Source organism: Alligator mississippiensis, chromosome 3 (genome assembly GCF_030867095.1).
Source record: "Alligator mississippiensis isolate rAllMis1 chromosome 3, rAllMis1, whole genome shotgun sequence".
Taxonomy (NCBI): Eukaryota; Metazoa; Chordata; order Crocodylia; family Alligatoridae; genus Alligator; species Alligator mississippiensis.
The window spans coordinates 93,161,417-93,188,491 of NC_081826.1; the positions used below are offsets into that span (position 1 = coordinate 93,161,417).

Genomic DNA, 27,075 nt, shown 5'->3' on the forward strand with positions numbered 1-27,075 from the left:
CACAGAAAGAAGAGGCAGTGGCCATAACTTGACTGGTCCCTTTCATGCTGGTGGCTGCTCTCACCCCGACCCCACAGCAGGCTGCAAAGCCAGGCCATAGCCTTTGTGCTGGTGGCTTCCCCCGGAAGGCTGCAAGCCTGGGCCATAGCAGCCGCTGGCTCCTACTGGAGAGCCAGACTATTATTTTTAGGTTTTTTTCCACGGGGAATGCCAATTTTTGTGGTGATTATGCAAACCACCTTTCTTCAAGGGTTTCACGAAAATCATGAAATCACATGATCCCTACTTATACAGTGACAAGGCTCTTACAAATATTTTTACTTTCATTTATTTATAGATCTATTAATTACGTTTTCCCTTTGCTTGCAGGTCTATCCAGTTTTTACTAAGTAGGGAACATGATGCACTGTATCATATCTTTTCATGAATGTCATCTTACTAGCCTAGTTAAAACTGTGTTTCATGGTTGATTTATATCTTTAGTTGGTTTAAGTCTAAGCATTTTTAGGATTTTCTTTAATAGACTCTCATCTATTCCCAAAACCCATTATATAGATAAATATTTGTAGTGTTCAGTTTTATCAGTGATCATCAGCAGATTGATTTGCAAAATATCAACTTACCTTGCCAAAGTCTGTCACTTCCTTAGTAGCACTGAGTTTATGTCCTGGTACTTCATAAATATCCTAGTGAAACCTACTACTATGTTTATTTTGTCAAAGAGAAAAAAATCCTCTGTTTTATTTTTTACCAATAAGATCATAACTGTTGTCTGTATTATACAATATTTGTTTATATATGGGAACAGAAGGCACAAAAAGTAATAATAAAAAGCATATTTATAGGGTAGCTTTTATCCAAACAGAATCTAAAAATCATCATCATTGTTGTCACTGAAGATGGCAGACTGCTTTGGTGTTGAGAAAAGAAGACAGGATAGCTTGTCTGAAATGGCAGCTAATAAACCTATTTCAGTCTGGGATTATCAAGTCTGATCTTCTCAAAGAGAGCCATTCTTGTCTTGCCTAAAGCTTTCCATTTGGCTCCCGGTGCTGTAAGGAATTACTAAGTGTCAGCTGCAATGTTAGCATCTCTAAGTGAACTTTATAGGATATCTTTAAAGGGGTAACAGTAGACTGAAATTACCCCTGCTGGGATGGAGAATTGTATTTTTCACCCTACAGCAAGCAAAACTCCAAAATTCCTGCAGTATGAAATCCCAAGGACAATCAGGTAAGGGTTTTATTGCTAATCTCCCCCTTAATGTTTCCACTAGGGTTTTTCATCTTATAGGTGTGCACAAGGCCTTCAGGAAACAGTCTCGTTTTGAAACCCCTCTACTGTCAGGTATCATGAAGTACAAATATAACTTTACTATGTTTATTCTGTTCTGGACTTGAGTAATATGCACCACTCATCCAGACCAGACTATATGGCCACTTGACATGATTTGATTCATAACAATATGGGCAAAACTTTCAGGGCTTGCTCTGAGCTTCCTTTTAGGTTCTATTGGTTGTAATTCTGTGTTATGCCTCTGTCACAGGGATGTAAGTATGGGCAAGTGGGAGACCATGCCTGCAGAGAAACCCAAGGTGAAAAAAAAAAAAGAAAAAAACTCACCATTTACAGGATGCCGGAGACAGACATCAGCACAGTTCGTCAGCCGCACCCATCTGCAGCTGAGGCCAGGTGATGTCAGCAAGAGACACTGCCTGGTGAAGATAAAAGATGGTCCCAAAAGCGCAGGAAGGGGGACGCCGGGAGCAGGAGAAATGGCAGGGGACCGCTGTGCTGAAGGCATCCAGTGGCAGCAGGGAGCCGAAGAGCTGGTGCACAGAAAAGCGGCGGCTGCAGCAGGGGCTGCAGGAGATCCCCACGCCAGGGACGACTGGTGGGGATCAGAGGAGCCAGCAGAGAGGCCGGCAGCGGCGGTAGCAAGAGCCATCGGAGGAACTTCTACCAGTGGTGTCTGGTGCCGAGATGCCAGACCAGAGGTGGATCCAGGAGGAGACAAAGAAACCCCGGCTGGGGTGAAAGAGCAGGTCCCAACACAGGGAACGCACTAGCTTAGGGGCACTTGGTGCAAGGGGAACGGAGGGCCCTCAGCTCCATGGCTGCCCCTCCTCTTTTCCTTTACTTTTCTTTTCTTCCTCTGACCTTTCTTTTTTCTTCTTCACTTCAGGTCATTCCTGATGTGTGTGGTGTTGTCAGTGTGGGTCTTCTTGTGTTTTTCCTTTGTCTGTTCTATTTTAGTTCCCTGCCTAGAGCAGGTTACTCAGCACACCTTACCAGGTATTGGGGAGTTAGAAGCCCCATTTGAAGACAAAAGACAACTTGTGAAAACGGTGATGACTGACAGCATCCATCGGAGAACACTCAGGGCGTCAGAGGGGACAACCCTCTGGGTCTAGTTGGAGCTCAAGGCGTCCGTCCGCAAAGAAGGAAGCATAGGAACTGAGGAAGACACCATTTAAGGGCTAGCCACAAAAGATCCTGAGGTTCGTCTTGAAGGTTGGTGTATGGCTGGGGTGTAGAGGAGGTGGAGCCCCGTGTATATCCACCAAGAATGTGACAACTCTGGAGGCATCCTCAATGGGGACCCCCTTCATTGAAGATGTATCCGAAGTCATGGCAGGCAAGTTTGGGGGCTTCTCCGGAAGTGATCGAGGACCCCTCTGGAGTTCACACAAGTCTACTTGGTGCACTAGGCCAGGTGTCCGTGCCAAGGTGGCGCAAGAGCAGGTCATCGAACAGAGGTGGGCACAGCCTTCAACTGGTCTGACTCTAGTGCAGTGAAATGCGTTGCAGCTTGTATAAACATATCTGTGTTAGCTTCAAGCTGGCTACACAAGCTACTTCTAATGGTAGAACGTGGCTTGGAATGGGGTAACTACTCAAGTATTTATCCAGGATCCATGGTGAGTTTTGCAACTCAAACTAAACTGCAAATGATGCTCTAGCTATACGCAGACAAGGTTCTTTGGGTAAATCCAGTATCTTTTATTAGACAAACACTGATACTCAAGCTAACTAGTTTAAAGCTAAGGTATAGATGCATAAGCTGCAATAGACTTTTGAGTACTCATACTAGCATGGGATTCACTACCAAAGGGAGATAGAGGGTGATGAGGTAGCTTTCAGGCCAAGCCTGGGTTGCTTTGGGGGCTGAAGAAACCTCCAATGTAATTTAAACTGTTCTATGCCAGGACCTGTGAGAGAACCTTTCAGGAGTAGCCTTCCAGATGGTCTAACACAATACCCATACAGATATTGGTTTCGCTAAGGAGGAACTGGGGTTTTAGGACCTTTTCAGTCCACCCTTCCCTTATTATACAACGTAATGAAACCTGAGCAGGGGAAAGGTGTCATCTATGAAATGGATGAAAAATACCATGTAAGTTCTATTTAATGTCCTTTGAAATCAAAGGGAATCCTTCCATGGATTTCAACAGGAGGTGGATTGCACCATGTTAAATTGAGCATTTATTAGAAGTAGTATGTATTTTATCCAAAAAAAAAAGCCCTTGGGCTGCATAAAATGGATATTTTATTATTACATTCTGCTGCACAAATGATCTATGAAGTTTTATGTGTTTGTTGCTCTAAAATCAGACTATCATTCCAGATTTGAGATCACTGAGATTTTAAAATTTCATTGTCAGACATTGAGTTTAAAAACATTTGGAGGAAGTGAACTCCTGCATCCTGCATTCACTCATATGACACTTCCTTTACACAAAACTTCCTTGCAAGTGAAGTTTTGGGGGCTTTAGTAATGGGTCAGGGGAAAAAATGTAAATATCTTTTGTGAAATTTTGCACAAAAAGTATTTACTGTTTTCCTACTGCCTTTGTAATTATCTGTCCAGTTGAGTATTTAGGATCACTGAAAGTTTTGTCTGTGTTCAGTGGAAAGTAAAGGCATCCTCTGCAGTAAAATTTTTAAGGAATGACCTGACTTATAGGAAATCAGGGTTGCACTTCCTTGATTACTTAAACAGAGCATACTTTTTTAATGTTTCGCATAGGCATTTCAAATGTCAGTTTCCTCTTTCTTTGCTAGAGCCCATTTCATGTTAGAGTAGTGCTCTGTCCTCTTGCTGCATAGCTGAGCAATGATTTCACTTTGTTTGCTTCTTACCGTGTTATGAGAAATTCTACTAAAGCCTCTCCTTGGAAAAAAAAAAAGCACAAAACCCAAGAAGAAATAGCTGAACAAGAATTAGTCCAGAGCAGCAACTCTGAGCCAGGGAGGATTATCTCAGGTTTCCAGTTCCCTAGAGACAAAGATCCTTCCCCCACAGTTATGTTGTGGGCGGCGTTTTTGAATATATGCTAATTCAGCTGTTCTGACAGGAGGAAGAGCTGTGTCTCAGTTACACAGATCTCTTGTCAGCAAACAGTAGTTAGAGGCTCTTACCGAGCCAAGCCATGCATTTGCTGTTGTGACAGGATCATTTGATCTAATAAATGAGTAAATGCTGGTAGTTGTCTTTGTCACCAGGCAGTAGGAGAGACATGTGCCTATGATAATGGAGATAAAGGACTCGGGCAGCGTGGTTCTGACAGCCTACCATTCTTATACTCCTTCTAGGATACCAATAATGGAACAAACCTTTGTGCCAGAGATTTCCTCCAGCCACTCTCCTATCAGCAGGTAAAGCATGAAGAATTATAACGGGTACAGTGCTGCTGCATTTCATCCGAGCTGATTGTGTTTTGCAGTTGTTTTCTGCTTATGTAGTTTGTGACTCTTTTTCAGATCACTTTACCTGTTACTCTTCGCTTTATTTTTATTCATTACTTGTTTCCACTGGGGAACTTATTCAATTTTATGGCACTGTTTTTGATTAGAAATGGAAAATTCAAGTGCCTGGTTTAACTCTTGTAAATCAACAGATCCATTTAGTTTGCAACCCAAGATTCACAACAACATAATCCCTTGGAAAGAAACGCATAAATTAAGCTTCTACTCAATTCACTTATTTACTGAGTTATGAAAGGTCATAAGGGTTGGTGCAAAGACAGGTCACCAGAAAATTCATTCTGTTTGGAAGCTGTTGACACTTTTTTTTTTAAGTGCTTCTCCCATGATCCACAAAAAGGTCAGGATCAAGGATTGTTTTTCTTGAAATATTGCAAGAAATTCTCTGATTCACACCTGCAAACATACAGCTGCACAAAGTGAAACTAGTCCCTCAAAGACATCATCTAAGTGAAAACATTCCTTTAAAAAGTTATAGTACTGTAAATTATATCTTATCTACATATGAATGCAGTTGCATTTGTTTTGTTTTGTTTTTTCCCTGTAGTGTGTAACTGTCCTTCCATTTGCATAGCTTAGAAATAGGAAAGAGATCTTACCATCTGATTGTGGCTGTATTTGTTTCAGCAAATGTGACCCTTCTTCTAAATATCTATCTCTGAATTACACCACTTTCTACAGATAAGATTTCCAAAAATTTACACCATCAAACAAGACTCTTTAGGGACAGCTGGCATTGGGTACTTCATACTGGTTTAACAATGTCTGGTCTGATGTCTTGAATTGCTGAAGATTTTCCTCCCTTGTGCTAAACTGGGAAATCTGGCTTGACTGAATAAAATGACAACTAAAATCTAAGGCTATAGTATTATAGTTTTAATATGTGACTGGCTGTAGTTTTGATTTGTGACTGGGAGGAGAAGAAATAATTAAGTTTCTTTCAAAATGAGCTCTGTGTGTTTTAATAAAAGCAATGGTAAGTAAGTACTTGATACTGTCATTTTACAATGTGCTATTTATTTTATGTGCAGTTATTGTTGGGTTTAGACATACACTGTCCCTAGTTATGTGATTAAGATAACTTCTTTTCTGTCATTTAACTGGTACCTGAAGACCAGCAACAAATACACAATTTCATTTTAAGAAAGGAGTTTTGCTCTTTGGCCATGGTAAGAGTGGATCCTGCTATTCAAATCATGGAATGATGGTTTGGCAGTGGTGACAATGGTATTTATTTCTTTAAAAAACCAAACAGCTAGTCCTTTTATCTAAGGGCAGTGGAAATGGATGTTTTGTCATCATTTTATACTTGTGTGCCAATTGTTTCAAAACTTTCTTGAAAGTTAAGCCTATAATATGCCCCATTCAAAATCACATATTCATCACATAAAATTACTTATAACTGCCAACTGCTGTTCCTGGGAAAAGAGGATGTTAGTGTTTGACGCATAACATCTTTTGGAAGCTTCTGTTATTAGACAAAGAGTATATGGATGTGCACACATGCGCACACGTGAGTTTGGTGTTGCCTTCCATTTTTTGTCTAAGTTCCCACAGCTGTCTGGTAGCAATATTTCTGCCATATGGGCAGTCAAACACTCTATCTGTGTTTCCAAAGCATGCTCCGGGGGGAGGTTTTATTAACTCAGCATGCCGCCCTGTGGAATGCTGAATACATGAAGACAAATGCACTTAACATTTTAGCAAATGGGAGGCCAGCCTCTAGCTTAATCCCTGCTGCATCTTCTGAGAGAGCTGTACTACACTTCAATGTTGATGCAGTGACGTTGTTGCATGAAGCAGTAGGCTCTCTGGCTTTCCTTGAACAACATTGTAAAGACTCTCTACAATGCATCCATTCCTTGGACCTTCAGGATAACACTCTGGAAGAACATTCACAGAACACGATGTCACATGTTTGTTAACAAGAAACAACTAAGCCCTTTTCCCTGATCCTCTGCTTTCTGATCCTTCCATGCAAATGCTGTTCTAGAGAAGTTGACAAATTGACTCCAGATTTATACCTATGTAACTGACAAGAGAATCAGGACCTTGGTTATTAACCTTTGACTTACTGTCCAGTGATCAGTACCTGCCATCAGTGTAGGAATCAAGGTCTTTCATTACCAATACCATGAAAAAAGCACTTTTCTGACTTTAGAGAGGGATGTTGCTTTTATCTGGTGATCAGCCAAAATGACCCAGTCAGGAATGGATTGCATAATTGTAGTTTTATGGTTTATGGAACTACATAACTGCAGTTTTATGGTTTCATGTCTGGGTTTCAAAGAAAATGAACAAGCTGGAAAACAGGAGCCAAAATTTGTTGCTTGATACAGAGATAAGAGACTTGTTCTTGATCTTCCTATCATTGGTATTTCATTTGAAGTAAAATTTATGTGAGAGGAAACTAAAACCCAAATATTTTACTTTAACCATATCTTTAAATGTAGCAGTGACTTTTGGTTGCCTCAAACGTCAGCTGCCTAACTTGAGATACCTTTTTTGGAGATTTTGAGCTCTATGGTTCCCAATAACTGTCTTTAGATTTAGAACCTCAATAAGTCAGGCCTTAGTTTTTGCCTTTATGATCAGATCCCAATATCCTTCCTCCTGAAAAATTCCTGTCAACTTAAAAGGTCTTATTCATCTCCAAAATTGAAAACTCACAGTTTCTGTTTTGTTCAGTTAAGGGAATGTGGTTTGTTCTCCTAAGGGAGTAGCCTAACTTGGGGACCATGAGATCTATGCAGGCTTCAACAGTTCACAGTAGGAAGCAAGCATCCACACAGATACAGCACAGAAGCACCAGGCCATAAGCAAAGACATCCTTCCTTTTAAAGCTGTACCACTCTGTAGATAAGGCCAAAGAGGAAACATGGCTGAGCCTTGAACCCACTCAGCCTGAAGCAGGAAGTCCTGAGTTCTGGTCCCTCCTTACGGCATTGTTCAGGTTTTCTGCACTAGTTATTGGGTAAAAGACAGTTGGGAGAAGGGGCTGGAAATTGTATCTTCTTCCCTCCCTCTCAAAGAAGTGTCATGCACCCACTTTTTTAGTCTCTTGTTCCATTTGATGCTTAGTAGCACACCTTCAATACAAGGGGTGGAGAGTGCCCCCAACCCCTCCCAGCTTAGCCTATAGCTCAGTCATTAAGACACTCTCTTGCATTTGAACCCTTGCAGGCTGAAGAAAACACAAAACAAAAACCCTCAGGTTTTCCACTCCCTGTACCTGTACCACCACATGCTCCACCGGATCTGCCTTAAAAGAAAAGATCAAACAAGACAGTTGTGTGCCTCCAAAAGGAAGAGCCTCAACATCTAAATCCAGGAAGGTGTGTCAGACTGTGAATCCCCTTCTCCCATATATAGGTACCCCCAGACACCCCCATCTCTTCAGTGTTTCATTTCAGCTGTTTTAAGAGATGCCTCTGTCTAAGACTTACCGAGTTTGCATATTATCAATTCTGTTCTTAGGCACCTAACTCTCTCCACTCACTGCACTGAGAATTTAGGTGCTTAACTCAGGTTTGTGTATCCCAGTCTTCAAGCCTAAAGCTAAACATGGGAATGCTGAGGATCATCAGGCCTAAGTCCCTCTGTGGATTTGGGCCTTAGTGCTGTCACTCCACGTGCCACTTCACTGAAGCCAGCTGGAGTTTTAAGTAAAAGCAGATATCTTCCATATATGGAAGATCTTCCTTGTGTATCTACCTAATTCATTTCTATTTTGCTCCTTTTATGCCCTCTGCAGAACCCCCCTCTAATGTCAACAGATGTTCTATACGTGAAACAAAAACAGAAAGCGAGACAGGTTCTTTTATTTGCTAAGCCCAAAGCAAAATGAAGGGAATCGCTGCCCCAAATCTCTTTTTATTTTGGACAATGATGACACAATACACCTGACAACTTAATTTTTTACTTGCCTATGAAACGTCTGCTTTTGAGCATTTAATTTTTGCTTGGCTCACAGTTTACACTGCTGCATGTCAACACATAATTCACAGCATAGTTATTTACATTGATTTACTGCTCATGAAGACAAAATACTGGTGTGCTGCTTTTTCAGTAGCACACTAATCTAATTAATACCAAACTATGTGCATATATGTCAGGAGCGGGCGGGGGTATGGAATACTTTCCTCATACTTTTCTCTCCTGTTTTTGTCCACCTTATTCATCATTGGAATTCAGAAGTCAGAGTTTCAGTGGGCCAGAGTCCCAGGAGAATTACAATACATGTTAATTATACATGGCCTAGGCGCTTACTGCAATTGTAACTTCCACACTGCAGCTACTGAGATGCATCTCTTTTCTCATTGAACAATGCTGTTGAGATCATCTGGATTCATCTCTCTTCTATTGGTCCCAAACCCAAGATGCTATTGAATATGTGTGATATTTTTCCTACCAGTTCAAAGCCAGGTGAATTCTCTTTCTAAGAAGAGAACTTAGGCCTCACTCTTTTCTGGTCTTTTTCTCACTGTTTGCATAATCTGTGGATGCTACGAATGAGTAGACCCCACACTCAAGGCAGCACAACTGTACACAGCAACTGTGTGGACAGTGTAAAGAGGATGATTTCTTGCACCCACCAGCACTTAGCCATGCAAATCAGTGTTCACCTGAGTCAGCTACAAGGTTAGGTTTACTTTATTCAAACTCAAGTATAATGATTAGCACTGCTAATTCACCTATCACTTACCACCTATCATTGAAATACCAATTCTGATTACAATAATGTAAATCAGGAGTAGCTCCATTTAAGTGAATGCGTTAAACCTACATGAAGTGGGTATAAAATGAGTCAGGGCAAAGGATCACCAGGATCTGTTTTTCAGAAGGAACCACTTACTTTATGAATATGCTACATAGGAAAAGGACCAAATAAAGTGGGAAATGATGTTCAGTCTCATCTTAGCCATCAGAATCACTAGCCTCTTGGTCATGGAGAAAGTCCTAAGACCCTTTAGTTGCTTCCAGAGAACTCTCTCTTTCTGTATGCTCAACATGTCTCACTCCACTGCTCTGGTGTGAGGGCTGAATTTCAGACAGGCATCACTAAACCAGAGTCAAAAAAAGAACACAAAAACATCTAAGGTTACTAAGCTGTCTCAATTACTTGTGAGCAGTCTCCCAGATTCCTGCTCAACAAAGCCAATTTAAGCAGATTTGGGGGCCCGTGCAAAACCATTTAGGGGGAGAGCTCAGTGGTATGGCACTGGATTCTCACAAATGTTGTCATCTCTTCTTCCGCTCGTTGTATGAATCAGTTGGTGAGCATGTAATGTGTCTTGAAATGATGAGTATGTTCCTGTAGGTAGTTAGGGTTGTAATAAAAACGACTCAAGTTCCTCTCACTACAGACCTGTATGAAGCAGTTCATGTTCCATCCCAGGAAAAAACAATAACATCACACTGGTATGATTGGGTCCAACATGTCATAAGCGTTGGGGCTGTGAGCAACGCTACTGCTCAGTTATATACAAATGACGTCAAGAATGTCTTCTACTGAGGGGCAGTATAAACAACTGTTTATCTCATTGTATTTTAAAATTCCTCAGAAGACAAAAATAAAAAATACCACACAAAACTGTTTTCTTGTCCTCAGAAAATTGGGAGGTGAATCTGGGCCTTTCGCAGGAATTCCATACCTCTGGAATCATAATTTTAAACTGCAGGAATCAAGAACAATAAAAGAAATACATGTAGGAATGTAATTCAAATTAGTCAAGATTGGGTGACAAAACACTTGGTGGGAAAATGACAGCTTTTGACTGTTTGTACAGACTCTCATTCATTAGCAGCTTCCATTTAAAATATATTTCAACAAATTGTAACAAGCTATTATTAAAGTATTTAGCAGGAGAATGCATATAAATAAGTCAGACAATAGTAGACACGCTTTTTCCTGTAAGCTTTAGAAATACCTACGGAATGTCCCTTGGGACTCTCACTAAGGAATGTGGTATTTATATTCAATTCTTCGTGTTATGGTTGAAACTAGAGTTGGCTTCTCTGGTTTCTTTTTAGTGTGGTGCTCCTGCTGATCTCCTCGGTACCTCCATATGGAGAGCTGATGGAAAACATCTGGCACGGCCCCTTTGATCATTGTGTTTGGTTGAGCTTTTGGCCAGCTGCCCCATTCATTTTTAACTAAGTCACTTATCTTTGATTACATGATGGTTGAAGTTGCCTGCAAAAATGCCAAGAGCTGAGAGCCCTACATAGGCACCTCCATATTTAGTCTAACATACTTTAGAGACAGCATAACAAAAAATAAGCAATTAAGAACAAGATTGAAGTATTATATTTGGATAATAGATCATGTTAATTCAGCACAGAACATAGTAATGTGGGAATGTACATTACAATATAGTTTTTATTATTATTATTATTATTATGGAATTACTGGTAAAAGCTGTAGCACTATTTGTGGAAGATTCTGGTTACTGCTGTATGTGAACACAGAACTAAATCTTGAGCAGTAAGACCACCAGTAGCTCCCAGTTAAATTATCCTCAGCCAACAGCATCAATCAGTGCAATATTTGGTTTTCATGTACTATTTCAAGTGCCAAATAAATTGGCAAATGTACCAGCTTTAGGCTACACACTGTACTAGCAGCTACCTGACCCACTGCAGTTTTCTGTTCTGGTTGGCCAGACAGTAGCATGACCTCAATAGCATAACAGCAAAATTAGCAAAAGCTGGAGTAGCCGTAGAGTTGGGGATATTTGTATCTGCCATTTTAGTGTGTTTCATTTACCATGATGATGCATTTTATCCCAAACTGGCAAATACAGGTAGGTCCACCAGTCTACCTCCCTGTCTACTTTGTAACTGTATTCTATGGCAGCAGCTTGCCTGGAACAGCTTCCAGTCCTCCTACAGCTGCCTCTTCAAAAGCACAGAGCCTATTCAGGAAGAAGCAACAGGAGCTTATGCAGCCAAGGAAGGAATAAATCAATAGTGGAGGAAAAGGGAGAAACTAAGTTTACATATTTCCATGCTAACAACTCTCCTTTACAGAATATTGTCTTATTCTCCTCTTCATGTGTGAATACAACTGCCAGGAAAATTGTTGAGGACCATATACTATACCCTTACTGGAATTTGCATGAATGTTGTTGTTACGAAGGTCCCATTTCCAAATAACAGTGGTTTCTATAAATTACACCATTTGTCTGTGAATTTCCAAGTGGAATTGAAGGTGTCATTTTAAGTTTGAAACCTTAGACAATTTAATACCAGGTTATTTGAAAAAGGCACCCTGCAAAACTATTACAGCTGAGTTTAGCTACAGCATCAATATTGGAGTTCTTTTGTCATTAACATGAGGGGAAGGCCGATGTTCTCTGGAAGCTCCCTCAACTCCCTAATTTACTTCCTTCTTTGGGTCTCTGATGTGGTGTGGTGCATCTCCATGCAACCACCTATGAGCTTTTATTGCTATTTGTGGAGTGCTATTCATTCTTTCTTTCCTCTTTTCTTTCAAATGATCAAAAGAAAATTGCCTGTAGAGTTACCATTACTTTAGCTGTGAAGACTTTCTTTAGCCAAGTATTTATATAGATGTAACGTGAAGGCATGCACAGGTAGACAGACTGAAAAACTCAGTGACAATGACATGACAGTGACCCAGCTCACAAAGTCCAATGGTTACCTGGACTACTGTAAAAACACATTTTGAATTTTCTTTAAAAATAACTAATACCATTGCAGTTTAAAAAGCCAAAACTAAACAAACAGTATATTCAGTATATTCGTTTTTGTACTGTTTACTTCAACAGCAGAAAGTATTCAGATCCTGTTTTCTGAAAGTACCACACCATTAAAAAACTCTCCATTCTTAGTCATCAACTAAAAGATTGCAAGTTTGGCTCAGGAACTGTTTTATCTGATCTCAGCTGTGTTTCATCACTAATGGACTCCTGTTCTACAGTTGTTTTAACTGTATCTTTTTTAAAGAACCCTGTTAAACAAGACTTGAAGTTAACTATGGCAGTCAGTGAAGCAATGAGATAATGCAAGCCAAACCAACTTGTTTGACCCTAAACTGAGCACAAGTAATTCTGCAATTAATGTCAAACGCTGCATAGCAGAGAGTCCGTACAGTTCTAAGCAATCAAAAGCTTGTAAAGGAGTTTATTGCAATAGGATACCAAAGCCAAGCCATACATACTGGGAGAATAATCAGAGCAAGTTTAGTCCTAATTAGTAATTAGACCTAATACAAGGTCCAGAAGAGATATTGAACTATATGTCTGAATTATATGACAGTGAACTATATGTTTTAGGATACAAACAATTAGTAAATATCATTAGCAGAAGGAAGAAGACTGAATAGGAGACTTCTTGCTCTAGCTGCTCAGAAACAAAACTTTTAACCAGGTGGACTTTGGTTCTGATCTACTCCTTAGGGCTTATTGTGACAAAACCCTGCGGTGTCAGAGTGCTCCCAGAGATGCAGACTGGATATTTGCATAAGATTACTGGTCTCCCACTTCACAAAATGGATATAAATTTGCACAGAAATCACAATTTACTATAGGCACCTCAGTTAAATAACAGAAAAAGAAAAGGTGTAGTATATGGAAAGAAAAATTGATCCAGTGGTTTGACAACAGAATACGGTAAAACAAAATTGACAAAACCTGACAAAATCCCTACTCTACTTCTGGACTACCACCTAGCCCTCATAACATGTCTATGAAAATTCCCCTGGGGTCTGCCTCCCCTTTCCTTACAGCTAGCTCCCTCCACTGGGGACCTCTAGTCCCCCTCTCCTCATAGGGAGCTGTCTCTCAACTCTCACTCTATTCCCCCCCACCCCACACTGACCTTACCTACCTCCAAGGGAGTCCAAGGATCTGCTCCATTCTCTGCCTGTGGCTCTCTGACACCTATATTCCTACACTATTTGGAAATGTATAGTACAAGCAAAAGAGGTGTCAAACAAAAAGTTGTAGGCCATATTTATTAATAGGTTAATAAATCTGTGGCCCTTGAAGCCTTCAGGTTTATCTCACAGCTGAATCTCTGAAGCAGTCAGTGGAATGATTCATGGAGAATGACTTTTCTTGCTCTTTTGTAGCACCTCAAATTATCCATGTCTTAATATTATTACCTGAGGGCTAATTTTGAATCAGTGTAAAATTCAAGTGAAGTCCGAAGTTAGTAACGGGTTCTACAGTTAACCAGCTGAGTAACCCTACAGTAATCTATGTAGGTTTTGGTCAGATTGCTTTTACATTTTTCCTAGATAAATTCTGGGCTGTAAAAAATAGAATTTTCATTTTCTTAAAAAATCTGCGACTCTTACCCAGTCTTAGAACATACGTGTGCATTGAATGTGGTCACCATCAATACACAATAAAATCTCTTTTCTAAATAACAATTGTGAGTGAAGGAGCGTAACCATGTTCAGAGAAAATTAAGAGGCCAAATTCAGCCTTGATTTAACTCCATCAAATCCCATAATTAGAGTTCACTCTTGTTTCTTATAGGTTCATTGACACTGATACTGAGCTACAATCAAGCTGAAGATGACACTAAATATGGTGTATATATGTATGTAAAAATCATCACTTAGCAGTTACATGGGCATGCCCATTAAAAGTATGTCTGTAATTCTATGAAGGCGATGATGTTACTAAGAACAGATTGGCTTTTTGAGCCTGCATCAAACCCAGCCAGCTGTAGTTAAACCCACAAAGGCTGACAAAGTACGTTCCTAGCTGTATCAGCAGAGTGGAGGGTTAGATTAAATTACCTCTTTTGAGACTATTTATGATGAGTTTCCATCATTGGGATACAATTAGCATTTTATTCAGTCCTGGGACCACAGGCTGTGCAACTGTTTTAATGTGAATAACCCAAGTGCTGCAAAGATGCATCATTATGGAGTAAAGCTAAATCCTGCATATAGTTACATCTTGCAAGACAGCTTCATTGGAGATAATAACAACAGCCCTTAATAAATATGTCTGAAGACTCTTATAAACAATTGTTTTATAGGTGTTTAAATAACGCAGTTCACACTAGACACCAGCAATTGCAAGTAGAACATTAGGTAGTGGGAAGAATTTTTCTGCTTTTCATGCATAGGTTGTATATTTTTGTGCTGACATGTCTGCTAATATTTACTATATGAAATGTCATTCACAAAACTGAGGATTGTTTCTGGGAAATTGTCCACAATTTGGTTATTTCTATGTAATTTCATGGAGCAAAAAAATGTATTAGCTGCTCGAGCATTCAGTGTAGTCTGTGTTTGTATTTGGTTCTTTTAAAATGATCAACTTCTCAGGTTCCTATGACAGAGATTAAAATAAGTGATCAGAGAAATACATAAATGTTACATAAGAAATGTCATTAAAAATAAAATTGTCTCAAAAAGCTACGATTTAGCCTATAAAGTGCAAATCTACTTTGCCCTTTGCCTCATTATCCTAATCACTCCCACATTAGGAAGAATAAATATATAGTATTTGTGTTTTCCTGTTTTACTGTCATACCACATTCAGCTGAAATTTCAGGACATAATATCTATTACATTTATGACAATGTATAAAATGCAAATACTGCTACATAATACAGTTAAAATAAATACTGAATATATTCCAAAGTTATTCCGTAAGCAATTGGTAGGTTTCAAGAGTAGGCAATACATAACATATAACATTAAATACACACTGAAGAGGTCTAGCATATTCTTATGGTAGATAGATGAGAAGCAAAAGACTTGCAAGATTACTATAATGATTTTTATTTTTAGAATATCTAAAATTCCCTTTGTTTTCTTCTCCCTTTGTATTTTTAAAGCGATTGCATTGTTCCCGTATTTAGGCTATGCACAGACATTACACATAAACCAGTTTAAGCGATCAGAAACTGGTTTAAACCTGTAACAGAACAGATGTTCAGTGCACATAAACCAGTTTGAAAACGGCTGAAACCAATTTGAGATAAACCTGGTTGAATGTAGCATCGGACTTAACTTATTTGGGTCCGATGAAGCTTTGGACTTAACTTATTTCAGCTTATGCAATGTCTGTCCCAGACCCCTTGCTTGTTTAAGTTCAGCCAGACTCTCCCAGCATCCCAGCATGCTCTCTGGGGTGGGCGGGGCTCTCTGCTCCACAGCAGGGCTGGCCCCTCCCCTCTGCTCCCTGACTGAAGCTCCAGCAGAGATTTGCAGGCACAGCAGGGACTGCTGGCTTCCCTGTGCCTCCCTCTTCCCCTCCCCACCACTGCTTAAGCAGAGATCCCACCCTTCTCTCTCCCACAGCACAGACCATAGGCAGCATGTGGTATGCTAACTAATGACGTGTAAGGTAGATAAGGCAGTGTCCACTTAAGAATTTTTGGAGCTAAGCAACAGCTCAGCTGGTAATCTCCCTATATTCCTTCCTTTGGAAAAACGCTGTTTAAGAAGAGCTTGAACTAATGAGCAAGGCTTTGTTTTCTGATGGGGTGCTAAATGTGGATAACAGAGCTAATAAATGCTCTGTTATCAAGTGCAGGGAGGGAGGGAATCCCTCCCTAATAACAGCTTCCTGCCAGAGCTTGGCCATGCCCCCCTTGACTCAGCACTGTGAAAGGAAAGGGAAGGGAGGGCTGCTTTAGCGCCCTCCAGCTTCTAGCCTGAGCCAATGCAGGCATATGCCGGCATTTTTTCCATCCAGAGGGCATGTCAGTTCCTTACAAAGTTATTTAGCCAGGCCAGGTTAAACTAACCTGCAAGGATTGAATCAATTCAGGCTCAGGCATTTTGAACATCTGTTCCGAGCCTTAAAATACTTTGTATAGGAGACAAGACAGAATTTTCAATAGTTAGAACCTGAAAAATCCTGTTTAGAATCATATCAGGATTAGATGTGCAGATGACTTATGTTTATAGAAAAGACAAGCCTGTTTTAACTGTTGAACTGATGAGGTTATAAGGAGTTTAATCTCTGATTTACAAATGTAATTGGCGTAACATGTAGGGCTAAATCCAAAGGGTATGAATTCAGTGGAAAAATTGTGAATGATTTCAGTAACCTGTGATTCTATCTCTGCAAGTCTAACTTCAGCAATATTTCTGCAAGTATCTCCTTTTAATATCTATTGTATTATCGGTTGCTATATTACCACATTTACTTGAATATAAGATGCATTTTTTCTCCCAATCAACGTGGGGAAAAACACACTTTGTCTTACAATCACATAAAAAAACCTCATTAAATGGTAATGAAAATCAACTATGAAGTTGATTAAAATACAGCCAGCACTGAACATGACTATAAAAGTCATGGCCCATAATAGGGAAACATTCTGCTGGTGGGAACCTTTTTTTTTTTGTGACCCTTAAAAAAAAACAACCAAAAAAACCCTGGTATGTGTTCCCTCCACAGGGAACTGGCACCAGGCCTGAAGGTACTGCAATACCAGGCTAACCAGGAGGGCCAGAGCCAGCCCTGACACAATCCACTTGGTGCCAAAATGCTACATTTGATCTGAGCCAAAAAGGTTGAGATGCTGATGGGAACTTACAGCAAAAATAGATTTAAGCAGTCCATCTAAAAAAAAGACTGGCAATGCTTATTGTGCTTAGTCCCCCTCAACACTGACTCTTTTTCAAGTCAAGGTGAGCCACTATATTGAATACATTTTTACTTCCTCTTCACTCCCACAGGTGAACTGGGTCTTTCTTTCCTGTTTCCAGTGATTCCTGTTTCTTTACCAGTTTTAAATGTCTGACAAACATCAACAAATGGGGCCCAAACAGTTCACCCAGAATCTCTCTGTCAGCCCCTCCCTCAGCCTGTCATATATGATTAGTTTGACCCCACCCTCCATGTGGTGAAGCTGAACCAGGTAGCCCTGTGCCTCATCTGCATATAAATTTTTGGAGGATCCCAGGACTCAGAACAAAAACACCTGGCTCTGGTTATGAGTGGGGGGCTAATTAGCACATAAATCTTTTTGGGGTGGGCATAGCTGAAGTACATGCATATACTGTGCACTGCTGGGCTATGGGGTCATCATGGCTTGAAACGCTGTTGTCTCTGCTGTGACCGAGCCCATATATGATAAATTGTGAGACTTTTGGCTTTGAACTAGGATCATGAATAGTTTGTACTCTGTATAAGGAGGTAGAAAAGTGTTCCTAAAAGTATGTTTGTAGAGTACTTGTGCTAACACTTGCATAAGTTAAAAAAATAAATAAATAAAATGTCCATTCATCCATCAGTATTTTCAAGTTAACTCCTCATTTTCATGTGCTCAGGGTCTGACAGTAGGGGATGGGGAAGTGGTAGCAGGGGGAAGACTTTGGAGAACAAAGGGCAAGGGTGTCACCTGACTCCCCAAGATATATTTTTTTCTGCTATTGCAGTGGGAAGGAAAATAATTCAAGACAAACCTCCAATAATTTAATTCTATACCTGGAAGAGTATAACAAATTTATACATTTTCCATATATAGAATTATTGGGGGGTTGTCTTGTAATCAGGGTTGTCTTGTATTTAAGTAAATATGATACTTATTTCACCCTTTTCTTTATTTAAAAGTCCTTTATATTCCAGTGGAGATCAAACCAATATTGGGCTTAATGAAAATTAGACAGGCTTGAATTGAATTTCCTTAAAGAACTTATAAGATTGAATAACTGAAGGTTTTTTCAACATGTTTTTCCATAACATAACTTAAACCTTTAGAAAAGTTTATACTTTTGTATCAGTTCTTGTTGGTCTTTTCTGTAGAAAAGATATGACAAGACAGGTCATTCACAATGAAAAATGTTAGTAGAGTTTCTACTAGGTTCAATATATAGGCCTTCTTTTGGATCACCCTCAAAGTAATATACTTACTAATGGAAATATTATCACAAGTTAGCAATGAGCCCAAAAATCCAAACAAAACAATGAAGAGACACAGACCTTCCTATTCTGATTTCATCACTGGAATCACTTGTTAATAAAAGGATTTTGTTTTTAAAAACTTCCTTATGTGCATGTCTGCATTCCTGTTCATTTGTATGCTTCATTAGTTAAAATCAAATACAATGAAGAGGAGCTCCAAGCATGCTTAAAATAAACAAAAAGTTTTTAAAATCTGCATTGCTATCCTTATGGGAATTTGTGTGCAAAAGGCCATGTCACTGATATGAAATTGTGTGTCTGCTTTCTTTAATGCCATTTTGTCATTGTGTAACTGCTCAAGAGTTTGCTCTTTGGTAACATACCAGATTTCTATTAGAGGTGCAGAAAGGTAAGAAAAGACTTGTTTTAAATTTAGCAATATCTCTGATTCATATACAACCATTCCCTGGAAGGCAGCAGGAAATAGGTGGCTAGGCTTCTAAGAAATTATGTGAGTATAATTCCATAAAGTTATGTGTTTACTATTATCTTTACTTATATGTCCTTGTGCCTCCCACCCACTGACTTTTTTGATGGATAGCCTGTTTTCTGTTATTGAAATAACACACTGTACTTGGGATTTTAAGAGGATATAGAAATAGTGTTTCACTCTTTTCAGTTGCCATTGTATCTCAAGTGACATTGTTCATTCAGCTGATTCTGACTATATAAGTAATACTTTAAAAGTAATAAGAATATAATTTCTGGGTGCCTGTGATAAGAAGGTGACCATTAGATTTATTTTTGCACTGCATTGTAACTAATATGATTTACAGCAAATAATGTTTAATGTGTGTTGTTTTAAAAAAGGAAAGAAAATAAAAAAGGGAACCTGGCAATCACCAAATGAGGCTGAGAGAAAACAGTGTTATTATGCTTTAAAAGAGACTGGCTATCAGTTAGTTCAACAGAAATGTAGAAATGGAATAAAGTAACATAGTGGTGAAAACCATTTTTATAATAAAAATGCATTTACTCATTCAGATGATAGTGTTAAATAAGCAGGGGCTGTGTTATATATTTATTGACAACAAAACAAAATAAATTAGCATTTGCCATAATAGCCATGTTTGATAGCACTGAGATAGATCTTACTAGATAACTACAAGCCAGTGAAAGGTTCCATTAGTAAATAATGAAGTGAGGTGTGGACTAAACACATCTGATGATGATAAATAGAAGATCATTATAAACCACTTCACTTAAAACTTAATGTTGAATGCATTTCACCTACAGTAACCAGTTTTGATCAGGAGAGTTATTTAAATCAATGAATTGATGATGCACTTGTCAAAATCAAAGCTGTTGAAATTGACCTATGATAGTATTATGCAGCAATGCTTTTTTATGGCTAGAATATTAAGTCGTGTTGGTTATGCTACAATGAAGATACTTACTCATATGTCTAAGCAACTGGCTGAAACTAATATAACTGTTTCGTTTTTAAACATAAAAGAATAGAGTTCCATGGAAGAACTATTTATTAAAGGGTCGGTTTGTTCAGCTCTCTTATATAACCCTTTCAATGGCCAGGATTTTTTATGATTAATTACACCATGTTTTGATATATGACTAATATCCTATATTACATATAAATAGGAAAGTGCTGTTTCCCTATAAGTTATGATAAGAGAGCAGCTTCTTGGTTAGCAATGATCTCATGCAATGTTCCAGTGTTTATTTAGCTGAAATGAAACATGATTATTTTTCATGAAGAAACTAGTCAAATAATACCTTGGAGAGAAATTATTTACTTAACATCTACTGCAGAAAATCTTCTGAAATGCTGTGTTCCAGGCAACCCCTGCAATATTCATCTTCTCAGGGCTTTTGCAAACTGTAAGCTGGTGAACTCAAATATAGTTCCCTTGAAAGCAAAGGAATTATGTTGATTTACTTTTGGGCCAGCTCTAGGCATACATTCACTCTTGCATTCCCTATGCTCCCTGAAGTGATTGCTTGGACTATGTGGCTTATCCCTGGTCTCTTTATTTCACCAAAGACTGACTCATAGCACTGCACTTGTTTATTTCATATAAAAGTAACTCATGACAAAGTGTTGTTGCACTGGGGTAGAGATAAAGAGAGTTAAATACGCTTCCTGGCTTGATAAAGACAGCAGAAGTAACTGAGGGCCAGATTATGTCCATACTCACAATGTACAGTACTTTTCTCTGAATAGCAGCAGAGAAATCAGTCAAAGCGTTCTCAGAGCAAAACTTCATGACTAGGGGTGATAGAATCTGACTCTATGTTACAGTATATATCCAGGAAAACTGAATGAGTGCTGGCCATAAAAGTAAAAAAAGTAATGATTCAGGCCATCACTTATTAATTAAACTGGAATGACATTTTCCAGGCTCCCAGATACAATTTGTCATATATACAGTGCCCAGTTCTTTTTCCAGAGGACCAGGATCTGCTCCCCTTCCTTATCTTCTCCAGCATTTGAGTACAGACACACCTCGTGTTTATTTTGAATCAATTTACTTTGGATCAAACTGAAAATATCCATCCTCACTATAAAGTTTCTCTGCTCTGAGGTAGTTTCTGAGCACAAAAACTGTGGTAACTTTACTGTGGGGTAACTTACTACTGAGTAAATGTCATGTGTCTGCAATTTAAGTCAGTCTCATCCCAGAGTATTTGTTTGCTACTTAGTGTTGAGACCTTGTAAGGGTGTCTACTGTGGGTAGCTAAGCTTAGGAGAGCTGGTCCAGTGCCCTCTCTTAACCAGGAAGTAAAATCCAGGGTAAATTACTCTGTAATAATCACACTGTGTGCATACTATTCATATAAAAATGTGAACAGGAATGCACATGCAGTGAGTTGCTATTCAGTTTAATGTAACAGAATCTATTTTCCTGTTTTATGACTGCTGACAGGTTGATTTGGATACTCTGACTTAAGGTTAGCGTAAGCAACACTTCTATGGGTGGTTCCCTGGGAACACCAGGGTACCATTGGTGGAGAAAGTGCTCTTCAGTATAAGTAAAAGCATGAGAATCTGGCTTAGTAGCTGTAGCTGTGCCAACAAAGTCTGTTGTGTCTCTTTTCTCCAGCTCTTCATCTCTCTCATATATTTAGACTGGAAAGACATTTTTAGTCTATGTTTGTGCAATGTCTAGCACAACAGGGTCCTATTCTTACTTGTATATTTCTTGCAAAGTAAAAATAACAAAAGATAATAATTCAGGTATTCCTGGCTTATTCTTCAGGACATAAAGGCAACAAATGTGAGGATTTTTCCTCCCATACAGAATTGTACCATTAGATATAGTAGGTGCATTGTGAGACTTGTAGGATAAATGAATAAAGTGGTTGCCAAAAGACCTGTGTACCTGTTAGCACCAGACTGCAGGATTTTCTTCCTACAGTTCCTATCTGTATGTTTCTGCAAAATGAAACAATGTTTTAACAGTGCACTTCACTCAAAGAAAATGGCTGTTTTGGTTTAGTTCCTATTTTGTATAAAATTATTGTACTACCTAGACCAAAACTCCATGTGTTACAAGGTCTCCAGACATATTTTACTTATGTCTGGTCTATTAGAATGAGATTTATCTACAATTGTTTCCCCTCAACTAAAGGATCTTCAAAATTGTGCTTGAGAAAATCATTTTCTTAAACAATATAGTGGTTTTGGAGAAGAAAGGAATTGTTCCCTAATGTTTCTTGCTTTTTGGGGTTACATGAGCAAGCTATAGGCGATGTTTAAAAAGCTCAGTGCCAAGCCACTCAAACTTCATAAATTACAATGTAGTATCAGACATGCTTTTAAAATGGTCATTCTGCATTATCCTTGAATGATGTCTGTCTTGCATAAGCTGTTTCACAGGCACAGGCATCAAACAATGCAGTATCCACAACTAGTAAAAATATCAGTTCACTTTCTGGATGTGTGTTATGTTCATTTAAAATTTCTTTTCAGGGCTGGGGTAGAATTAATGCAGTCATGAAAGGAATGGCCAAGAGCTCTTGCCAGTTCAATTTCCATTTGCACAAATGTTGAAATGATCAGACAAACTTGCTCAGAGGCCTTATTGTGTAACTCGTATGGTTGGTCATTCTAGTAGACAAAATAGTTGCTAGTCTTTTGAAAGGTAGGTGTATGTCCCAGCCTGAATGGGAAGCTGAGGGAGCCAGGTTGCTTAGTATAGAATGAAGCAGGGCCATGCCTAGGGTCTAAAAGGCTTACACCTAGGAATGGTCCCCTTTTTTGAGACAATCAGTGATACCTTGGTGAATATGACTGGTATTGGCTGTTGCTCATGACTTGCCTATTTTATACAGGAGGGCTTCTGACCTTTCAGTCTGGTACTGTTCGTAAGCATAAACAGAAACGTAAAAAGGCAAAACCTGAAAGTGGGGGGTGGAGGGGCAGGGATGTGGATATTTTCAGGCAAGCAGCTTTGGACAAAAACCTGGAGCGAATCTAGCATTCTTCATTCTTCCCAGTAGTCTTTGATATAGGGACACTGACACTGGAATTTCTGATCTCTCCTATTTATACTAACATCCACATTATGGTTCACTTTGAACCAAGTCTGTGCACAATCAGGAGAAAATATTTTTCAGTACTTACCCCATTACTTACCCACCTTTCACAAAGAGCAATGTTTTTGAAAAACCTGTCTTCATAATGCAACGGCACAATCAACCAACATATATATTTTGGTAACTTGTAATAAACTCCAGAATCAGCATTCCAACACCTTAGCCAGCCCTTGAAATCTCAATGGCTTTTGTCCAAGCCCTGCTAATTAAATCAGCTCTGTTCAGAATGTCAAATTAAGTAGTGATTTTTCCATATTCTTGCTTTAACTCAATGAGCTTCCACTCTTGGGAAGGATGCAACACAAGACGCTTTCTGCACAGCTTCCCTTTTACTAACTTACATTCATATTCTCAATGCAAGTTTTATTAGAGAATGGAAGAAAGAAAGAGAGCCTGACTCACAACCCAACTACTTATAAGTACAGTGAACCCATCTTATTTATAATTGGTCCCCCATTTAGGGCTTGATTCTGCAGGATTTGTACAATCCTCTAAAGCACTGTTAAACCTGTGCTTAGCTTTAAGTTCTTTCCTGGATCAGGAGCTACAGCACTCAGCAACTAGCAGAACTGAGCCCTTGCTTCATTTTTCCTGGCTTCTGGAAGAACTCCTTTCATCTGTGAGCTGCAATACCTTAATCTTTTGCTGTATGATTTTTCAACAATATATTCTTATTTCAGTGTGCTTCCCTCAGAAAGCAGAGCTAAACAGAGTCAAACCACTTGTTGCTTAGAGCACAGGTCTACACCCCCACACTCACCCCAATGTATAAATCACTCAGTAGAGACCTTGGTTTCTAAAACACAAGACTACCTGAATTGAGATTTTTCACATTTGTAAAGATCTCTTCATTTCTTTTATGGTAACTGAAGATTCCCTTAACCCCAAGAACAAAACTGAGGATAAATAAACAAGCACCCATGGGTTACCACCAATGAGCTTCCACCAAGGGGATGAGTTGTTATTAAAATGCTTTAAAAATCCATAGAAGACAGGACCATGAAAAGAAATTTGCAACGTACTTTACAGCAGATACCAAATGAATTGTTATTCCTTTAAAAAATTAAATAAGGAAATGGTGCATCATTTTTGCATTCAACAGGCATTTTCCTTCAATAGTTGCAAACCTTGGCAAAGGGCAACTGTTAAATACAATTCTTTAGAAAACCATCAAACGCTATAGCTACATCTATTACAGATCCCAAGATTGTAATTAGTGGGGAACAGATAAGGCAAGCAAAGATTATTTTTGCTGTCAGAGCATATCTAGTGTTTTCAGTTTCCTGGTTTAGGCCAAAGTTAATGTCTATAAAATCTCATTTTGAGCTGATGATTAACCTGGAGGCTGTCTACTGTGAATTCTTTCTCTCTCTCTCTGTGATCTCTTTCTATCTCTCTTTCTCCCTCTTTCTCTGCATATGTACATAAAGTGTATACATGTATTTGTATAAAATACATCCATATTTATCACATGTGTACAGAACAAATGTGCCAACACCAAAGCACATATTACATAGGCAGTGATTTGGTCTAGATCATAAATGCAGTCAGGTTGCTAAAATGCTCTCATCATGCCTTTTCTTTCTTACCTGGTTACCTTACCTGTATTCTGCTCATCCCCCAACCCCAAAACTTTACCAGCATTCCAGACATCTGGTCATTTGCAAACAGCTGCTATTTTTTAACAGACTGCATAGAAACAAGATATTTTCCTCCTTCCCTCTCTACTTCCCTGGTTATAAAATTACTGTTAGTTGGACTGAGGCCCAGGAAAGCCAGTCTATAGTCCTGGACCAGTGACAAATTTAAGGTCTTATATTTATGGATCCACCAGGACTAGAAATGGGAGTATTATATCTCTGGAAATTCCTAACTAATTCCTATCCAGGATACAGGATTAGTTTGTGTGCATAGAAGGAACCTGACAAGAGATTTAAAATATTACATTGTAACATATGGGAAAGACAAATCATTTTTAGATATTTGTAACATTGCATTAGTTACAGTTTCTCATGGTAGTTGAGATTTGAGTACTTGGACATAATCGATTCATCCAGCTCTGAAATGTAGCAGTCTTCCAAGTGAAACATGACAGCTGACTGAGTTTGTAAGGGAGGCAAGGTTTTTTTGTGTTATCTATTTTTGGAACAACTGTATAGTTGGGAGACACATTGGACAAAGTGCCCTTCTTTAGGTCTTAGCTTGTAAGCTGTTTAAGTCAGGGGCCATTTTTGGACTCTATGCACATTGCACAACTGGGGCTCTGATCTGTGACTGGGAAGTTCAGGTCATATAAATATTAGCTGCTTTAGCAAAACACAGCAACAAATACATTCAACTGAAAAGTTCTTAGAGTTGATTGCAATTGCCGGGGCCATGATAACAGACAGAATGCAATTTGGCCAGATTACTGAGACAAAAGTAATACTCTGGCAAAAACTGCCCTAAAATCTTTAATGACTGCAAGGAGACTACAGAAATCTTTCCCCACCAGCTCTAAGGATTCAGTTCCAGCTCTAATGGAAGAATGTTATATACTGACTAAGCGGCATAGCTGCCTGCAACACCCTAAGATTTCCTTGAAGGTCTCAGATCGAAATACTGGCAGTCCACTTATCTTCACAAATTCCCACCCCAAGATATATAGGTTTCTAATATCAGGAGGCTGGACTAGATGACCTCTGGGAGGTCCCTTTCATCCCTACTTCTCCATGACTGATTTGCTGTTGCTCTGCCTTGTAGAAGGGTTTTGCCTGTTTCAGTTTTTAGAACAAGACTGATTTCTTTCTCCTCCTGGGCTGGCTGTAATGAGCTCAGCATCCTGCATTGTGATCACCTTTGCCCTTCTCACTCCAGACTAACACCTTCCAAGTATTTCATCCCTCTTTCATTTGCATGTGTCGCACATTGCTTTGGAGATCCAGAGTTAAGGGAAATTTTTACTTTGTCAGCCTTCCTTAGAAGTGTTCGTACATGCCTGTTGTGTGTGATGCTGTCAGGGTTCGCTGGCGCCAACCATTACATCTGCTATAAACAAACACTAATTATTATCTTGAGTTAACAACAGATTTCCTTATGGCAGTCAAGTGTTTACCTGCCATTGCATTATTAGTTCATGTAGTCTCACCAACTATATCTTCATGAAACCAAAAATCAGACCATATGAAACACTAGTACATTGTAGAGTCTAGAGAATGTTGTCTGCAATTATGACAATTGGTTAATGAGGCTGTTACTGTAATTATGAAAGTATTGCCAGCAAGCCCATTTGAAATTTGATATCATGTCTCAGATTTTGCCTCCCTTTGATCCAGTACTTTCCCTGCACTTTTTGAAAATTAGAATCAGCATTTCTTCTTTAAAAAGCTGAGGAAGCATGAATTGTCAACCCATTGCTTTCTTATAATTGCTTGTGTTGTTGAAAATTATTGCACAAACACTTACCAGTATTCAGGAGTCATTTGATATCAGAAGGAATACCTCAAGAGAAATAACTGCAGTTTCTGATAATTGCACAACGGGCATTAAGGAATATATGTGAGCTATAGCGTTATTGTCAGATTGGTTTCCCAGTTATTATTATTGTTTGATTTAAACTAAATATCAAGAACTGACTCAAAAATCTGGATTTTGTTAGGCTTGTAATTGTTCCTTTGTAAGTAATGAAAATCGTTATTGCAGATCTCTTAATTTCATACAGATATTAAAGGAAGAGACTGATAAATCATAATGAAGGGCTGCAGTCATGTGGGGAGTACAGTTAGGGCCTGTGGTTATATTTGTATCTATTTACTTTTAAAGTGACTGTGTTTTTTCTCATTTAAAAGTTACAGATGATCAA

The 27,075-nt window shown here is 39.0% G+C and overlaps 1 protein-coding gene across 2 annotated transcripts in view; it reads left to right on the forward strand.

Moving 5' to 3' along the window:
- The first annotated feature begins 4,354 nt into the window (after positions 1 to 4,354).
- Positions 4,355 to 27,075, forward strand: part of ARHGAP28 (Rho GTPase activating protein 28) — a 104,953-nt gene continuing 82,232 nt past the window's right edge. The window contains exons 1-2 of one of the 2 annotated variants that reach the window (XM_019490519.2): positions 4,356 to 4,659; positions 14,277 to 14,340. Coding sequence is in view for 1 of the 2 variants with exons in the window: in XM_014606606.3 (XP_014462092.1) it covers positions 4,529 to 4,659 (131 nt within the window). In the remaining variant the exon portion in view is untranslated. Of the gene's footprint in view, positions 4,660 to 14,276; positions 14,341 to 27,075 lie in introns of both variants that reach the window. The other variant, XM_014606606.3, reaches the window with a different exon arrangement.